This window comes from Cyanistes caeruleus, chromosome 3, assembly GCF_971803275.1.
Source record: "Cyanistes caeruleus chromosome 3, bCyaCae1.hap1.1, whole genome shotgun sequence".
In the NCBI taxonomy this organism is placed as follows: domain Eukaryota; kingdom Metazoa; phylum Chordata; class Aves; order Passeriformes; family Paridae; genus Cyanistes; species Cyanistes caeruleus.
In genome coordinates, this window is record NC_141703.1 from 16,249,926 (window position 1) to 16,268,707 (window position 18,782).

An 18,782-nucleotide genomic window follows, 5' to 3' on the forward strand; every position below is an offset into this window, starting at 1 on the left:
TGTCTTGACATCTCCTGATGGCAGAATCATCTCTGCCACATTAAAAGCTTTGTAGTGTTGATGACAAAAAAGTCATTATGGATTTTACAACCTTTTTCAAAAATCATCTGTTATGCTTTCCTTTTAAAGATCATTGTTACAAGTACTAAAATTGTGTCTCCTTAGTTAACAGTAGACTGACCATTTAGAAACAAAATTTATACTGTGTACTCCATAACAAACATCAGAAACGTTTAAAAAGTAGTTTCCATTTAAAAATAATAAAATTTATACTGTAATGGATATGACAACATACTGCTGAGATCTAAAGTTCAATAAGCCAATTGAACCAACCTGACTGATGCTTAAACTCTCTTCTAACTGCAGAAACCAATGAGACAACACATCACATGTTGCAAAGATGAAACAGCAATATACTAAAGTTTAAAATGCACCTACATAATTCACTTCTGTTCATGCCAATAAAAATAGAATTTTACAGCATCTATCACAGCATCCTGAATTTGATGGGGGTCACTGCCAATCTGTGGCCACAAGTCAATAACACAGGAAACTGAAGCTGGCACATAATCAAGAATCTCAAGTAATTGAATTGAAATAGATTCTAAGCCTACCATTTTTCTACTCTTTTTAATCTTAGTGAAAGGATTGGGACTTTTAAAATAAGCATGACAGGAAATGAGAGAATTAAAGCAAAAATAAATGTCTTAGATCTTTAATACTCACGGGTTTGAGCAACACTGGCTTTATACGAGTATGCTGCATTTCTGAGACCTTACGATGAAGGAGGTCAAACTTCTTATCCAGCTTCTGAATGGCATCATACATGGCCTGTCAACAAATAAAAGACTGAAAACAGTAGTGTTTCACAAGAACCCAACCTCATCCTGAAGAAACCAAGAAACTCCAATTAAAACTCCCACACTAAAACTTAGCCAACTTCCTTCCACAGCACTGCTGAATGCTTAAGGAGACTTACAAGACATTAACACTTGGCTACAAACCACTTACAAACTGACTTCCATTAAGCATGGTCTGAATGACTCCAGTCACACAAGTGCTTACCTGAATTAGTATGAGATGCTTTTAATTTTTAGTGCAGTTATTTTCAATTTTGCCAGTTATTTCAGAAATCAAAAGGAAAGACCTCACAAAACCAACACTAGCAGGATATTTGGCACACCTCCGGCAAGCAACATGTACTTTCAGTAGCTGGGTGTGTATCACTGCCATATCCTTCCCAATACTGTGAAGCTCCTCCCAATTGCTAAACTTTACATTTTGTATTAAAGCTTAATATTTGAAAGTTATTCTTGTGAAAAGTTCAGAGAATATGAAGGAGATTAGTTTTACTTTTAAAATATTGTAGTTATGTGGGCAATTAACAAGCAAACAATTGGAAAGGATCACAACTGGTTGTCAAGTTTATAATACAAGTCTTCCTGAAGTTTAACTCAAATTGCTTAAACACCATTTCAGATATAAAAGAAAAAAAAAAATACCTGGCAATAACTGAGGACCTCCATAAGTGGATTCTGCTGATATCCAGTATAAGAAGCTTCAGATAAAATGCTTTCCTTTTTAATTAAAATAATAATCAAATATGAAAAAGAAAAAAAAAAACCGTAAGGTACAAGGACTAGCATATGTAGCATAATACACAAGGACTTAGGATATCACATTAAGCAACTAAATCCCCACTTCAATCTCTCATGTTACTTCAGCCTACCCCAAAACATGCATCCTCAAAACAGCTTTTCAAAGTCAAACAAAAGAAAATTCACTTACACATTCATAGTCTGGTTCATACTCATAAACAACACTGTCACTATCTTCATATTCTTCTTCCCTGGTTCTTATCTGGGAAATAACATAATTAACATTTAATGTTTTGAAAAGTTAAAGAATTCTCCTAGGAATCCAACCTGGACACTTTTGGTTGTAGCTGTAATTCCCTCCCTTGGCTACAAGAGGGCCCAAGAAATCAAGACTTAGCACAGTCATCTTACTTATGTACTGGTGTGTTGAGGAAACTTTCCTGTCTGACCACTCAGGAGATGCTCTGGTGGTGACCCAGAGACTGTAATTGCTGGGACTGAAGCCCCTCTGCAGTGGGTAGTGCAAATTCAGGTGCCCTGCCTGACTCCCTACATACTCTACTTTCACAGTCAGACAAGGCTTCCTTACCAGCCTGACCTATAGGTTTGCTATAACACAGTCTCAGACATCTGGTTTCTTCAAGTAATTTTACTTGAAGAAGGTACAGGAGCAGGATATATATATATATATATATATATATATATATATATATATATATATATATATATATATAAAATAACGTGCATTTTGATTTATTTATTCTGAGGCACAACTTCCTCATCTAACTGTATGTACTATACAGCCAAGCTTATGCAATTACAGAATCACTTAGATTGGAAAATACCTCTGAGTCCAAATTATGACACTTCAGTGGCTATAACTGAAAGCACAAGCTGTAAAAAATTTCTAAATGAGGCAATTTTCTCACTGCTTTTAACCAGGAAGAATGGTGCCACCACCTGGACAATCCTGACATTTTCCTTTTACTGGATGGATGCCAATCCCATCCACCACATATCACAGATTTAATGTGTCTGCCAGTGGTGTTTTCCTTTAAATTTTGGTTTTTTTACTGATCAGGTTTTACTTTAGAAAGGAAGGCTGATGTGGAGGGGGGAGTAGGTGATACTTCTGTTTTGTTTACAACAGGCAGAATTCAGTGACTGGTAAAATTGTGAAGATTATTCTGGGGGTTACTGAAAAACACCTGAAGGACAACCAAGTCATGAGTCACAGCATGGCTTCAGAAGGGTAAAGTCCTCCTTGTTAAAGTTAATTTTCTTTTTTCACAAGATGACCCACCTAGCTGATCAAGTTGATGCAAGTCAGTTTGGAAGTCAGCTGATGCAATCTGTTTAGATTTCAGTAAAGCTTTTGATACTGTCTCTCACAGGATCCTCTGGACAAAATGTCCAGCACACAGCTGGATAAACACATCATGAGTAACTGGCTCATAACAGGCACAAAGGGTTATAGTGACTGGGGTGACATCGGACTGGGGACCTGTACCTCCTGGGGCTCTGCAGGGCTCCATCCTGGGCCCTGTGCTTCTCAACATCTTCACAGATGACATGGACACAGGACTGGAAAGGAGACTAAATTTTCTGATGACACTAAGTTGGGAGGAGCTGTTGACTGCCTTGAAGGTGGAGAGGCCCCACACAGAGATCTGAACAAATCAGAGGCTGGGCAACCACCAACTGTATGAAGTTTAACATGGACAGTGCTGGATTCTGCATCTGGCATGGGGCAACCCTGGCTGTACGGACAGACTGCAGAGTAGGAGGCTGAAGACTTGACAAAAGCATCCATGCATAGATATCCCTACCCATCTTCAGTGGGATGTCATCAAACCAGCACACAACAGTGAAAGAAAAATGATATACCATGTAACACTGAAAAAGGGCTGCTGTTTGGTGAAACGTACCACATTGTGTTCCACTACAGCAGGAGAAAGTCGTTTCCTTTTATTACGCAAAAACACAAAATCCGTTTTTACAGGGCTGTGACCATTTCCTCTCTGCATCATTGCAGAATGGCTCATTGGTGAGGATGTTTGATCACTAAGCACTGGCAAGCCTTCACTTCCTGGAAAAGTGAAAAGGAAACAAAGCATATCAAAGTTTCCCACTGCATTAAACGTTTCACTACAGTAAAAACAGGCACAGTCAACCTTTTTTTTTTAACTTTCAGACTGCTTGATTATTTGAAATTCGTTTACCATCGTATTATCAGTTATTTATCCAATTAATTTAGATCAGAAATTATAAATTCAATTTAACATTGTTTTTTTCAAACATAATAATATTAAAAAAAAGCACCAGTAAATGTAACACTGACTTTGTAAGAATAAATGGCTAAGAAAAAATTAAAATAAAAGGTGTTCTGCAGCATGCAGGGAAAAATAAAGACCTAGATCTCTATTTGCATGATACTGAGCTTGCTCTGACAGATTCTTATAGTAGGCAAGAAGATACAAAACAAAAGTAGAAGAAACTTGTTTGGACAGAGAGTGACATCTGAGGGAAAGGCACTGCTCTACAAGATACTGGTCTAAGATAGTGGTGAATAAAACCAATCAGAGAGAATTTCAGTACAAAGTTCAGCAGTTACATTTGAGATAAACCTGTGGTGTGTTTCACTCATATGTCTCATTATACTTGATTTTAACCAGACAATATCTAATGGTAATACATCCAAAGTTAAGAAAACTATATTTTATCTTCTAATAAACAACTGCTCTCACCATGATTAATTTGTTAATAATGAAATAATTACTCATGTCCTATAACCAAGGTCAGCAACTGTTTCTGACAGTTTCTTGGGCAGAAATATTAATTTAGGTGGGGTTGTTTGTTTGTTTACTTTCAGAAATGGAGTAAAACCCCAAGTAAGTCATTCAAACCATCCTCCACTCCCAAATTTTAGACATAAACATACAGAAAACTACAGAACACTCTACTGTCAATTAGAAGTCCAAAATGACTAAAGGTTCTCAGAAGCACCCAACAACACTTGGAAACAGATGTAACTTATGTCTGTGAAGACAAACACTGATGGGATACGCCACAGAGTTAACTGGCTAAATTTGAAAAACACAAAAGCCCCCCAATCTAGAATGTACCTTCACTTAGTTACAGTAATTTTCCTCACTGACTTGATAATACTGCTACAGGACTTAATAAATGCTCATAATAGATGTGAAGAATTTTTGTCTGGGCCAATGAAGCACCAGATAAGATTTCTTGAGAGACTTTGATCTTGCATGTTAAAATAAATACAGTTAATTAGAGACAATCAGAGTGGCTACTTACCTCTAACAATTTATCACCTTAAACAACCATCTCGCTATCATTACACATCAGCATCTCCAGTACTAAGTTACAGTGGATAGATTATCTAAAAACCTAATTTTTTAGGCTAGGTTACTTCAATGCATTTATTTTCCAAACTGCTTCCTAATTGATTCCTAGGTATACTTTTTATAATGTAATATTTTAGCAGGCTTGCCATTTATAAGGACCTTGAAAGTAATGACTAAAAGGCACTTCTCTTTAAAGGCACTGCCAAGCAATTTCTATAAAGTAGCTTTCTAATAAAATGTGTTTTAAAGATACGGGTAATATAAAAAGCACTGAATCCAAAAGCACAGAACATGTACAATTAAATCTCACCATTAACTATCAGATCACAATAAAAATGAACAGGAATTACCATAGGCAAGTTGACTCATGTGGTGAACAGCACTGTTTGCTTCAGAGTTCTGTTGCACTGGCATGAAGCTTTGTGTGGATAGTCCATTGTCTCCATGGCCCATAATCACTGCTTCATCCTCTTCCTCAGTCTTCACACACACATAATCTATTAGCAGATGCAGAAAGGAAACAGGTATATATATGCAGGCCGTTCTGCGTATCAGGTGACAACTGTAGTGCCTGAATCACTCCTAGTATTATCTCAATTCTACCACAGGCTATTATAAATTCAGCTTTGCTTCAGCATCTAAATGCAAAGTCACTTTTAAACACAGACACTGAGGTTTCAACACACACTAGAATGGAAGCAGCTTACTATTGCTTAGTTTGTGGGATTTCTGAAACTATTCAGTACCCAGTTCTCCCTAAAGTGTCCAGCTTCAACAGGAACACTTATAAGCCAGTAACAAGCACTTCTACAAACTCCTCTCTTTACATATTCAAGTGTATGAAAAAAGTTTATAAATCTGATCTTGAAATTTTACTTCCATAATTAAGACTTGCTTAATACACTTGAAACAATTCAGTCTACAAATCCTAACTGTATACTTGGTATTCAGATCAATCTAAACATTGGCTCCCAATGCAGAAACATTAAATGGCAAATCTCTAGTACCAGATTTTTTTCCAATTAGCACACTACATCAAGTGTAAAATGTTTTCAGAATAACTGTATTATAGTTATTATTGCTATAGATCCAGTGGTCGGGGAGGGAGTGGAATTTATTTTTGATGAAACAAATTAATGGAAGGAACCTTATCAAGTTAGGAAATAAAACCCAGCCAGCACACATGCACGACACTCTAACTATGCATAACACCAGCTATACTTTCCACAGGGTCTCTTGCCCAGTTCAGTGCACAGGATGGACTGAGCTACAGGAGTGAATCAGAACTGTATGAGTGGAACGGGAGTCAGAGTCTCTACTCTCTCATAACCAATTCACTCCAAATCCTGTTCTCTGCCAATTTCTTAAAGAAACCGAAAGGTAAAAATGAAGTTGAATTCCACAGGTCATTCAGTTTTCCCTCTGGCCAATACTCCCTTCTAATTCAAAAGACATAATACAGCATAGTTTGGATTTGGTTGTCATCAGATTAAGAAAATAATGGTCTGCTCAGAAACACCCATCAACTGCCACACAGTCAAGAGCTTGCTTTATAGGTGTAAACAAAGCCAAAAAGCTAGCTGGGGCAGAGCTGACCTGTACAAAGGAGTTTAGCTGAGGACGCACTCTCGGATATGCTGCTTAGGCTGCCAACAAGAGAACAGTTCTCAGCCAATTTTAATCAGAAAATTGTATCTTGTATAGAAGTAAACAACAGGCTTATTCATAAACTTAATTTAAGTGCAGCTTTTAGCAAAACACTTCAGTGATATTCACTGACTGAAGTTCATTGCAGGCTAACGTGAGTTATTAGCATGTGCTGAATTATTTAACTGCCTCACAGGCAAAAAATTTTTTGACAATCTTTTAGTATTCTACCTACTTTGTGAGAAAATTAACAAAGAGTCAGTAAAAGTGCATCTGCATTGAAGCAGGAGGGATGAGAATCCTCTCTGCCTATTTCCCTAACCAGAATGCCAGATTAATGCATGGTCTGACAAACGCCCTACTTACAGCTGGGTCTCTGCTGTCCTGCAACCCTCTTTCTATCCCTAACTAGACAAAGCAACACAATTTGTACATTATTTATGCAACCCTAAAAACCACAGAATTTACCTGTATATTGATAATTTTTGCCACAGATTTCATGCCTCACTCAAATAAGATACGCAAAACAACCCTACTTGATCAGCAACTACATCACTCAAATCTACAGCAGACAGTGATGAGTATAGAAAAGGGGAAATTCTGCACAACCAGCATATAGAAAAGCCCTGGCAATGTCAAAGCACCTCCATCTGGACTAGAGGAAGGCCAGTATAATCAGAAGTTATGAGAGTTTCTACAAGTAGTTGATACTGAAAGCAAAGCTCAGTTTTCCATACCATCTACCACCCTCCCTTTAAGTAAGTTTCAAAACCAGAATTTCAACAGTGCAGTGGACTCTCAGCAGAAAGTGTTTCCAAGGCCTGAAGCTACAGCAGCTCACAGCTGGAGAACAAACATAAACCCAACAGGAAAATACAGAAAGGAAAACCACCTCAACTTAAAAAAAACACCCCAAAAAACCCCAACCTACAACACATTTCTACAATGCTGTGGAAGCAATGCAGCAACAAGCAGTAATCTCTCCTTCAAACCTCTCAGGTGATGGCCAGGATCTTCCTCATCCCCATGCATTTTAACTTACTTCCATCACCCATTGCTGAACGTGGCTGCTTTCATACATAGAAAGGAAATTATTCTGTCTTCAGAACAGCACTTTTACATGGACAGTCAAGAAACCTGGAGATTAAAATACACCACCCATTTCCAGGAAGGCTTATTAGTATGACTGGTCACACTGCAACAGTAAGAAAAGCAGCTCCAAGACTGTTTACTCACCGCTTTATCCCAACCACTTCCTCCTTTCCCTACTGCATTCTAGTTGCCTGGTCTCTAAAGTCAGTGGACAAACTTAAATGTCTTTGCTGTAGATCTGGCTACATTCATCAGCAAGAGGAATATATTTAAGACTGTTGAGGATGTACTTACAGAATATTAGAATATAGAATATTATTCACACCTTCAAAAACTCGTGACAAGAAAAGTATCTAGCGGTTTACCCATAATCTGAAATACACTGCAACTTAGTCCTCTAAGCAATTATAAATAATTTTGATGCTTCCTTAAAGTGCTGGGAATAGAGAATATTACCATACAAATATAGCACCAAACACCTGACTCTCAGGCAGAAACCACAAATTGCCAAATTCTATGGATTAATTTGTGCTCCTGAAAATAATGAAGCCATCAAGTGTTTTTTACTTCTGACTTGGATGAAGATGCAGCTGCATTTCTTGTGCCAAGTTAGTAATTTACATACATTTACTCACTCCACTGACAGAAAATTTCATTACATAGATATTTAGATGTTTCTGGTAAGTCTTGAAAGGAAATTATAAATTTTAAAAGTGTGACTAAGGAAATATTTCAAGTTTATATATTTCAAACATGGCTTTTACTGTGAAGTGGATTACACATTAGTAAGATTTACTAAATAGACCGATTTATCCAATCATTGGATCAAGTTATCACTTTAGGAGAACTCTGAATTTCTGTTTGAAAACTTAAGTAACAGTCATCTAAAATTAGAAAACATAACTAATTTCCTTTTCAAACTCAATGCATACTCTGAGTTATACAATATAGGCTATGACTTAGAATGGGGCTGTTAGAATGCTTAGTAGAGAAGTAGGATATGCTAGAAGTTTGAAGTTCATAAAAAAATGTGTATTGTACAGAAAGACATTTATAGACAGAGCAGTCCAGTGAAATGACTGTATTAAAAAAACAAGATTGGAGGTGATCTTTTTAACTTCTAAGATGTTTAAGCTCATTATTTAGAATGAATCAGGAGACTTGTCTTCACTTCTGCACAAAATCATCAGGTTGAAGGCACTTACTCTAGAATTATTTACACCCAAAACCATCCAACTCTGTGCCTAACCCTGTACTATATTCAATTACAGCCTTTTATGCAGCACTGTGAAGCCAATCATCACAAAGAATTTATTTCCAGTAACCAACAGAAAGATATATTTAAAAGTGGTTATTAACATAATCAATATTAATATTAAACATCAAGAAACACTAAAACCAAGCAAACAAACAAACTCGAACTCTTTCAAAGGCAGAAATGAAAGGAAAACCATTAAAGCTCAACAAAACTCGAGCAACTATGAATTACATACCAAAACAAATCAAGCAAAGCAACCCCACCCAAATAAATAAAGAACTTACCTGGGTTGAAACTAAGCCACAACAGGAGAGACAGCTAGCCTTAACCTGGATCATAACTAGCTCCTGTGCTATTTATGGCATGACACTTGTGCTAACATACACAAAACAACAAACTAACACCAGTGCCTAACCCATGAACACCAGTGCCTTTCAGAGTTAGTACCATCCCATCACAACTCTAAGCAATCATTTGCCTATTAACTCAGTCTCACTGAAGATATAACTGAGAGTTTTAAGCAAATTTGTGCATAGTATGATAATGACATCTACAAGCATAGAAATACAACCAGATCTGATGCATCAGCTGGTCTGAAGACAAGATGACAGACTATTTTTTTTCTTTCCCCAAGTATGTTACTAATAAAATACATCACATAAGCCAATGGAATAAGGGAAGACTTGTACTGAATCAGACATGACCCAATGAATGCTCTTACTTGTTGAAGAAACACAAATTATAAACATCAAATACAGAATGGTAAAGGGAGGTAGATGAGATTGATGAATGAAAGCACCAATTAGTACTAAATCCTATCTCTGCCTCTACTACACAGTTCCTAGAGGGGTTCTTACAAAATCACTAAAAACTTTTCACAGAAATCTGGTGGGTTTTCTCAATTTTCTAAGAGTTTAGTTAGACACACCTCTGTATTTCCACAAACATTATCTCAACACACCCAGGTGCAACAACCAGCTGTGCAAGCTCTGTGTAAGTCAAACCAGATTTTACAAAAAGACTTAAATACTGCACTCAGACAAAAATGGTTGCACTCATAGCACTCACCTCAAGTAACATTCTTGAATTTAGCATACTTCTGATTGTTTAGTCCTTCCACTAGATATGTGGTCAGGGATCAGAGACATCAGAATACCAGAGATAAAATGCTTACCTACAGTCTCTGAACACTGAAACAGTTAATTTAGAATTAAATGCTGTTGTCAGATTTTGCAAAAAACTAAGACAACAGAAATGAATGCTAAGCTCATACAAACCAAGTACTATGGAGAGAAGCAAAATAATAAAACCAGTCTTCCTGTATGTTTACATGTCATATTTAGATCACTGAAATGATAAAACCACTGAAAGTCAAGGTAAAGCCATTCTCACACAAAGACCTTTGGTGTTTATTAAGATTGGAGCTCGTACTGCAGCTTTTGCTTGAAAAATATTATTAATGGCCTATCTTTTCTATTGACAGGGATTAGTACAGGCTTAGTATTTGCTAGGATTACTGAGGTACAGACAAAGCCAATCAGGAAACCAAAGAATTGAGAACAAAGGAGAAGGACCAACAAACATATCACCGTGTACATTTATTTAATAAAGGTTATATCACAATTGCTATGCTCCTACCCTCTTGCATCGCAGTCCTACCCCTTTAATTCATGTTGACACTTGCAGAACTGCACAGTGAACCGGCTATTTCCTAATCACAATAGTTCCTTGAACAATGAAATCATACAAGGAAATTTGTCATCTGAGCAAGACACAACTGGAACTTCTTTATAGGGTAGGTCTGTGACAGCAACAACTTAAATGAGCACAAACTAATCTGAGTCTATTATAAACATCTCTCCTCTGAAGGGCAAGGCAAAGCACGTTTCTGCCAGAAAAAGACCTGCTTTGGTCCGAAGTCAAGGTGTCTGAAGTCTAAGACACTCTAAGTTGCACTGTGCCTTCCGATAGACAACTCATTACGTCAGGCCTCTCACTTGAGGAGTATCATTCATCTCTGTCTCACTCCGGTTTTGTATCCGGGTAACTGCAGCGCTAGGGGAACCGGTCAAAGCTGACACCCTGCAACATACTGCCACTACGCTCAGCTGCCATTTGAGGATATGGAAAGCACAAGCTTCCCCCAGCACCAACACCGGAACCACAACAACCAAGCTGTTGCCACACTACTTCTGAGCTCTAACTTCCCCGAGAGTCCTGTCCGAAGAGCACACATGCCGCCGGAGAGCCCCGGGGTCGCGCTGGGCCCGCACGCCCTGTGGGGGGGGAAGAGGCGCAGCCCCGCCCGCCATGAGCGGCGCCGGCCGCGCCCCTCACCGCGAGACCCGCCGGCGCTGACGCGGCGGCGACGGGCAGGAGCGGCAGCCAATGGCAGCGCCGGCCGCGCGGGAACGGACGAATAGCGACGGGCGCGGTGGCCGCGGCCCGGCCGGCTCGGCAGCGGCCGTTGGGGCTGTTACGAACGACGAGGGAGGGTTTCCGCGCCCCGGCGGCGCCGCGTTCCGCTCGCCTCCCGAGCCGGCCGGCCGGGAACCTTACCCTCCTCGGACATGGCTTGCTGGGGCGGCTGAGCGCGGGGTCCTCCTCGGGCGGGCCGGGCGGCGGAGCGAGCCGAGGCTCGGGCACGGGCAGGTGTGGCCGGAATGCGGCGTTGGAAACGGAAGCGGCTTCTCCGACGTGAGCAAGAAACTGTTTTGGAGCAGTGCGGCTGCGCGCTGGGTGCGGGGGCGCGCCCGGGAAACGGGAGCGCGGGGGCTGTGCCGCGGCTGGTGCGCAGTAGTTCGCCAGCGAGGGAGCCGGCTAGCCAGCCAAACAGGCGGTCCGCCCCCGCAGCAGCCAGCTGGCCAGCTAAACAGCCGGTCCGGTCTTGCAGCAGCCAGCGAGCCAGCTGCCCCAGTCCCTCAGTATCCGGCCAGGCCGTCCGCTCCCCTAGCAGCCCTGTTGTTGCCGCAGCAGCCAGCTGGCCCGCTCTGGGAGCAGCTAGTCCGTCGGCAGGGCTTTTACACCAGCAGCCTGCCGGAGGTACGGGCACGGCTCTCGAGTTACGGAAAATGCCTGGGATTTCCCCACGCCTCTCTGGGCTCCCTGGCGCTGCCACGCTCCGTGCTAGCCGAGGCGATGCTGAGGGCAGCGAGCTCCGGTTCATGGAGATTGTTGGGCCCCTGGGGAATGCGGGGCTGCCGAGCTGCTCCCTGGGGCCCGGCGTGAGGGCAGAGTGTTGCCTGTGCCATTCACAGCTCCAGATTTCAGGGTACAAACCCCTCTGGTTCTCCTAGCACACCCACACATTTGAGTTTTGGTGGTCTGCAAAGCCCCCTGTTTTTCTGATTCACGGCTGGGGATCAGCAGATCCAGAAGACGCCATGCCCAGATGCCCTATGAGTGTTCTCATGCTCCCCCCTGGAGACCCAGGAATCTCTCTGGGAGAATATATTTCGGGAGTGGTGGGTAGAATCAAAGAATTAATTAGATTGGAAAAGACAAATTTTGAAAGCGTTCAGCCCAACCTATGGCCTGACACCATGTTATCTGTTACAGATAGGTGGTGTGGTGATTGGCTCTCGCAAATGAGGAATGAATATTGTGTGTTAAAAGAAGTTCTGTCCATGTTTAAAGTTGTTTTGATGTGTGACTCCGTTGTTATACATTGGTTTTGGACCCCTTTTTGTTCTCCCTTCAATCCTCTATTTTCCCCTCTGTATTGTTGTCACCAGACAACCCTGGGTGTCAGGGCTGTCAGAGACATGTGGAAGGAAAGTGTGTACACCTGTCCCTTCCCCCAGGCAGCCCAATGGGGGAGGATTATCCCTGGGGGGACTTGGCGTGACAACACCTCAGCTCCGGTCAGTTTGCAAGGTCTCCACCAATGGACGGCAAAGAAGAGTTAACAAAGCAGGCTTTGGGAAGGGCCAGGGATATATAAGGAAAATGCTGGAATATGTAGTATTCCATTAATAATATGCTTATGAAAATGTATTTGGCTGATGAAACACCAAGTGTATAAAAGGTAGAGCCTCCCATTTTGTGGATGAGCATGGTAGTCAGCCATGCTTCCAGCACTGTCCCTTTTGCTTTGTGGATTTTTTTTATTCTCAATAAAACTTTTATCACTCATTCCTATTTGGAGTCTGAGTCATTTATAACACTATTGACTAAACTGTGGCACTAAGTCATATTAAATCTTGTTTTAAAACACCTTCAGGGACAGCCACTCCACTGTCTTCCCAGGCAGCCCATTCCAATGCCCCAAATAGAGTGACACAGTGTAAGAACATTAGAAGTGAGTGGTTATGGGACTTGATCTACTCATGGCTTGGGGCAGCAAAGTGGCCTATGACTGCCTGAAGGGTCAAAGAAAGTACAGTTCAGCAGAACTATGCAAGGCAAAAGAAGGGCAGTCCCTGCAGGTTTAACCCAAGACCTTTTAAAGAAAGTGAAGGAGACGTGGAAAGTTCTGTTTAGGAAATGAATAAAGATCAGGGAAAGGGGTGGATTGAGGTGAATTGTGGGCAAACAAGACTATGGTGATAGTAAAGGGTCTTTTAGCTTTTTTCTGGGATAATGTGCATACGTGTGTACGGAGGTCTGAGTGCAGTAATGGGAGTCAGACATGTCAGAGAGGCCATGTACCCATGGTGCAGTCCTGGAATGAGTTCAGGTGTGTGTGACGAAATGTGTGAGCACTAATGAAGGTAAAACTGGATGGTCCAGCAAGTAGGGAGGTGGCCTCAGAGTCAGGGGTGTGTTTAAAAGTGGGACCATAGGGCATCTTGCTACTGAGGACCAGGGGAATCCTGGCCAGGTACTGGAGAGACCATAGAGCTGGGGGGTCTCAAGAGGTGAGGGAGTCATGTGTCTAAGGGCAAAATCGAAGGGTTGTGGGGGATCCTGGATGCCCTGAACAACACTGGGTCCAGGAGTCTCCTGCCTGCAGCTTGTGGTGCTGCTCTTCCAATAGAACAAGAGCCTGTGAACAACTGCCTTCTGTAGCTGAAGCAAGAAGACTTTCTCAATAGGCTCCTCTTGATCAGGCTACCTATACTAGACATCAGTCATGATTCCTTTTGTTGCCTTGGTCTGCAATTCTTACCCACAGGCTTTCTTAATTCTTTTCTGATGGTGGTTGCACCTTTGGTGCCAAAAACCTCATCAGGTTTTTGCTGGCTTTCCATGTGCAAAACCTCTTACCTCTTGTGTGGAGGGACCCGGGGATGAGGTGGGGGAAGAAGGGTGTCGCTTGCTATCCCAACCATGGATTACCCTCTTTGCTCGTTTTTCTACAACTGCTGCCTTCTTCTTGATGGGGAATGGATAGATCCCCTTAATCTTGAATTATTTCTGGTGACTGCTGCTGTCTCAGGGAGGTCAGACCTTGGTTCTAGCAGTCTATCTCCCTTTCTGACTCTAATATTCCTTAATATTTTTTAATTGTAGTATTTTTAATTAACAATTGCAGCTGTTTCCCCTGCATGGTGCAAGAGACACTATTTTAAAGTGTCTAATTCTTATCAAAGGAGAAAGATTGATCTCCAAACTATTCATCACTTTCTGTAGCACTGTCTTCTGAGGAGTCAACCCGTTCCTCAGCCTCTGCAGAAGTGAAATGCAGTTTTGGAATACCAACTAGAAGGGGCTTTCATCTTCACACTCTACCCAGTGTGAAGTGTTCAAAATGCAAAGACATATGGGTATTCTGGTTCTGCAGTAATGTACACCATGCTCTTTTTTTTCTTTCATGAGAATAGTAGCTTTTTTACTGTAATTTACACATTTAGATTTTTCTGCAAATATAGACTGATGCAGCTCTATGTCAGGCAAATAAAGTTTGTCTCCTGAACAGGCACGTTATGCTGATGCAGGGTAGAGTCGTCTGCTTCCTTAGTTTGAGCTACACCATCACATGGATGATTCCCAGAAGCAGTTTCAGAAGAATGAGTTTTCAGTAGAATTTTATTGTATTGACATTCTGTGGATTTGGATGCGTTCTCTAGACCAGTATGCTGCTTTATGCTTCTGCTTGCTAAATGCTGCTTGATACATTAACATAGGAGGTTATGTGGGGCTGATGTTGGAGCTTGATGTAGGAGTTCTGTGCTGTAGGCAGTAAAGGCTCCAAATTCTTTGCATGATCCAATACTTGGATGTGTCTACACAATTTCTGAGTTCTGTTAAATGTTCTGGTTTGTCGGTTGCCAGACCCATAGACAGAATCTTAGGAGGAATATTGTATGCATTGAGCCACACCTTCATTTGCATGCTTTCTACCAGGTAGTCAGTAGGTCCCTCTATAGTGGGTGGGTTGCCACTTTCTAGGGGGTTTAACCCTCTGGCCTAATAAGCCTCCCTCTGTGTTACTGACCAGAGGGCTTGGGAGTCCCTAGACGTGAGGAACATACTGGGACCAGGACCCAAGTACCTGTTGGCTTCCTTCTTGCTTGCAAGGAACTGGTCATCCTCGCCCAACCCTGCTCAGAGATACTCACCACACCTACTGTGTCTCAGATTCCCTGGGGCAGTGACTGAAATCCTTTATCAACTTTGCCAGTTCAGCAGCCATAAATGGCACTTCCTTAAAGTAATTTTAGGGACTTGATCCTGGTCATTTTCATACAGGTATTCTGTTTTTAGTAAAGGGTGCACACAGAGCACAGCATCCACCTGAAGCTGTGGCTCTGATAGCTGCTTCCATGGATAAATGGGAGCAACTGATTTGGTTCTTGCATCTTCTGAGCACACTTCAGCATCCACTGGTGTGTTGGATCCCCTCACTAATTCCTCCCGTAAAACTTGTTGAAAGTCACTATTCTGTGCCTTTTCTTTCTCTAGCCTCCCTTCCAAGCCCGCAACTCAAGTCTGTTGGGATTGTACCAGTGCCTGCAGGGACTCGATTACCATCATCTCCTGGCTGCAGTGTGCCGCCTGTTCTTCCATGGCAGCAGCCAATGCAGCCCTAGAGCAGCACATGACAGCGAGATGGCTGCTTTGCCCTTCCTGTTTTAGATCTTGCTTTAAGCTGCAATGCAACAATGCAGTCTGGCACACTCTGCCACTTCCTTCTAGGCCCCACACTAAGTGGCTCAAAACAGATCTGTTTCGCCAGAGGATCCCACTTCTGACACCATTAAATGTCCGCCATGGGGAAGTGTGAGGGATTCTTTTAAACCAATGCTTAGGGTGACATTAGATGTAAACAAGGTCAATACTGTATCTGTGAACAATTAATGAGGGAAAGTAAGTAGCTGTAAGAAGACAATAGAGAAGGCAGAAGCAAAGGAAAAGGAGGAGAGACAGAAAAAGAGAGAGAGAGACAGGGGTTGACCAGCAAGACTTTGCAATGTACCATTGATGTTCTGTGTACTGCGAGCCGGGGGAGTCTCTCAGGAGGAGGGGTGAAAATTCCACGGTCTGCAGGCAGCATGTCTCCCATGTCAGTGAGAAGCAGGATGCTCGGTGAGTTGGCTCTCAGGCAGGAGAAGGCAGCAGAAAGTGGATAGGATCATGCTAGGATTGCATCAGGCTGCAGCAGGACTGTGGGCAGACAGCTGTGGGAACAGCTGGATAGGAGAGCAGCAGGTCCATGGACAGGTGTGGCAGGAGCAAACGCTGGGTGAGAAGGGTGAGCAAAGAGTGGGAAACAGAGGGCAAAGGCTAGGGCCAGGAGCGTGGCTAGGTGCAGGGCTCGGAGGTGGTCATTTGGGCAGTTGGTAGGTGGCAGGGCTTAGCCGTGAGCAAGCAGGGACTGGATTCAGCATGTTCTGTCAGGCTCATGTGTCACACTCCATAATAGTTTATGTACTGCAAAGCTCCTCCCATGGTCTGATCACCCAAGAAAGATTACTGGATAGTCTGAAGAGTCTTCCCCAGCAGCAAGGGCTGCCCCACTGTGGAGGGAGCAGTTTGGAGTCTAGTAGTGGAGGCTGTCTTTCCGATAGGCTACCAGAAAGTGTCCCCAGAGACAGAACCCTTCTCTATTTCCTAAAGGGGGTGCTTGCTCAGAGACAGTCCTCAGCGATCCCCTCCCCTTCATGAGGACTTGCTGCCTGTGCACGTGCTCACATGTCACAGCTCCTAGAGCATGTGTCCTTCTGCTACTTTTCCATTCGGTATCTATCTTGTTTTCAAAGACAGATATCTGCCAAGGAAGGTGGAAACCTCCCTTGGACCCTTCCCTCTGAATTATTGTAACTTAGAAATGGAGGGGTTTACAGGAAGGAATATGGGATAAGGAATAACAGTTCTTTACTGGTGTGTATATGTATAACCAGGCTAACAGGCACACTGGCAGCAGCAACAAACAGAACCACAAACCCAGGAACAGCCTCACCCGGCCGCAGCACCTTCCCTTTGGTGCAGTTCTGGGCAGGGCTGGCAGGGGCACCGCTGGCTCCCGGCCGGGCAGGGCAGGGGTGATGATTCCCCCACGCCTGCAGGGGGAGCTGGATGTGGTCATGGCGGGTGCAGCTGACAGAAAGGATGGAAAAGAGGATTCCTTTACAAACCCCCCAGGGAAGCTGGTCCCAGTGCACCTCTGGATAGTGAAATGAGCTGTAGCAGGAACCTCGTAAGCAGCAAGCTGGAACGGCAGAGGTGAGCAGATCGTGGAGTAGCAAATGTAATGTATCAGTATACCTGCAGCTGTAGCAGGTGCCATAGGGTGTCCCGGCAGGCAGGGGATGTGGGGTTACAGTGCAGTGAAAGACCCAGAACAGCGACAGAGAAATAAATGGTGGGGTTGGGCAGCAGCAGCCTGGCTCCTAAATGTGGCCAAGAGAGGCTCCCTTAGAGGGGCGAGGGGTCCTGGGTTTTCCCCTGAGGCACCCGAGTAGATGGTGAAGGTCCTTTCTAGTGAGGTAGAGTGTTAACAAGGTCCCAGTGCAACAGCTGCTCCTATGGGCTGAGTTCCACTCACGGTAGAAGAAAGCAGGGGATGGGACCCTGCTGTGGTGGCGAATTCTCCCCGCAGTAACTGCAGCATGTCTTCCCTCTGATGTCCATGTCGATAGAGAGAGGGAGCTAGAGGCTGCACCCAACCCCTTCCCCCAGTCCAAAATCTCACAGTAACTATGCCCTTCCCAAGAGAAAAGGTAGGAGAGTAGCAGCTAGCTGCACTCCTCCCCCTCGTCTCTGGCTACATTCCTCTTGTCTCTTTCAAGTACTGGTCATTGTTGTTTCTTAGCAACAAAAGGGAGAAAATTCCCTTAGAGAAAGAAAATAAAAGGAAAAAATCTTAACCACCCAACAACATCAAATACCAGATTTACAACTACAGTTAAAAATCAGAGTTCATAACCACAGTTCAAGAATTAAAATTAAACAATGTTGAGGTATTATTATTTCAAAATTAAATTGGTACCTCACAGTGGTAGTGGTAATAGCAAGAGAGGAGGAAGAAAAGCGGGAACCTTTGCAAGAGTTAAAACTGTTAAATGTGGCCTCTCAGGGGTTAAAAGATCTCTTCAGAAAAGCTGGGAATTGAGAGATGCTAGTGACTTGTGAACTGTGGAATCCATGCCTTCGTCACCACCCCTACAAGACCCCCCACCCACTTCATCTGAGAGCTAACAAGGCTCTGTGGGTGACATGGTTTATAGATTATATAAGTCCTTTCAAGGAATCAGCAAGAAAACAAGTGCTGGTTGGGGTAGAAATAGTTTCAGGTCTTGTTGAGGCTGAAGTGGTAGAATGGCCTATTGGAGAAAGCATAGTAGAAGTGCTGAAGGGATGGTTCAGTTACTTGTCCAAACCCAGGTGTTGCCACAGAGGATCCATGACCTTGAGACCAGGCCGGCCGGGGATGATGTG

General features: G+C 42.9%; 1 protein-coding gene across 1 annotated transcript in view; it reads right to left on the reverse strand.

Annotated features, from left to right (window-relative positions):
• The window catches only part of BEND2 (BEN domain containing 2), a 30,526-nt gene extending 12,327 nt beyond the window's left edge, over positions 1-18,199 (reverse strand). The window contains exons 1-6 of the mRNA XM_086879997.1: positions 11,520-18,199; positions 5,314-5,460; positions 3,527-3,687; positions 1,789-1,860; positions 1,503-1,577; positions 727-831 (exon numbers count right to left, since the gene is read on the reverse strand). Coding sequence (XP_086736123.1) covers positions 727-831; positions 1,503-1,577; positions 1,789-1,860; positions 3,527-3,687; positions 5,314-5,460; positions 11,520-12,126 — 1,167 coding nt within the window. The 5' untranslated portion in view covers positions 12,127-18,199. The remainder of the gene's footprint in view (positions 1-726; positions 832-1,502; positions 1,578-1,788; positions 1,861-3,526; positions 3,688-5,313; positions 5,461-11,519) is intronic.
• Between the last annotated feature and the right edge of the window lie 583 nt (positions 18,200-18,782).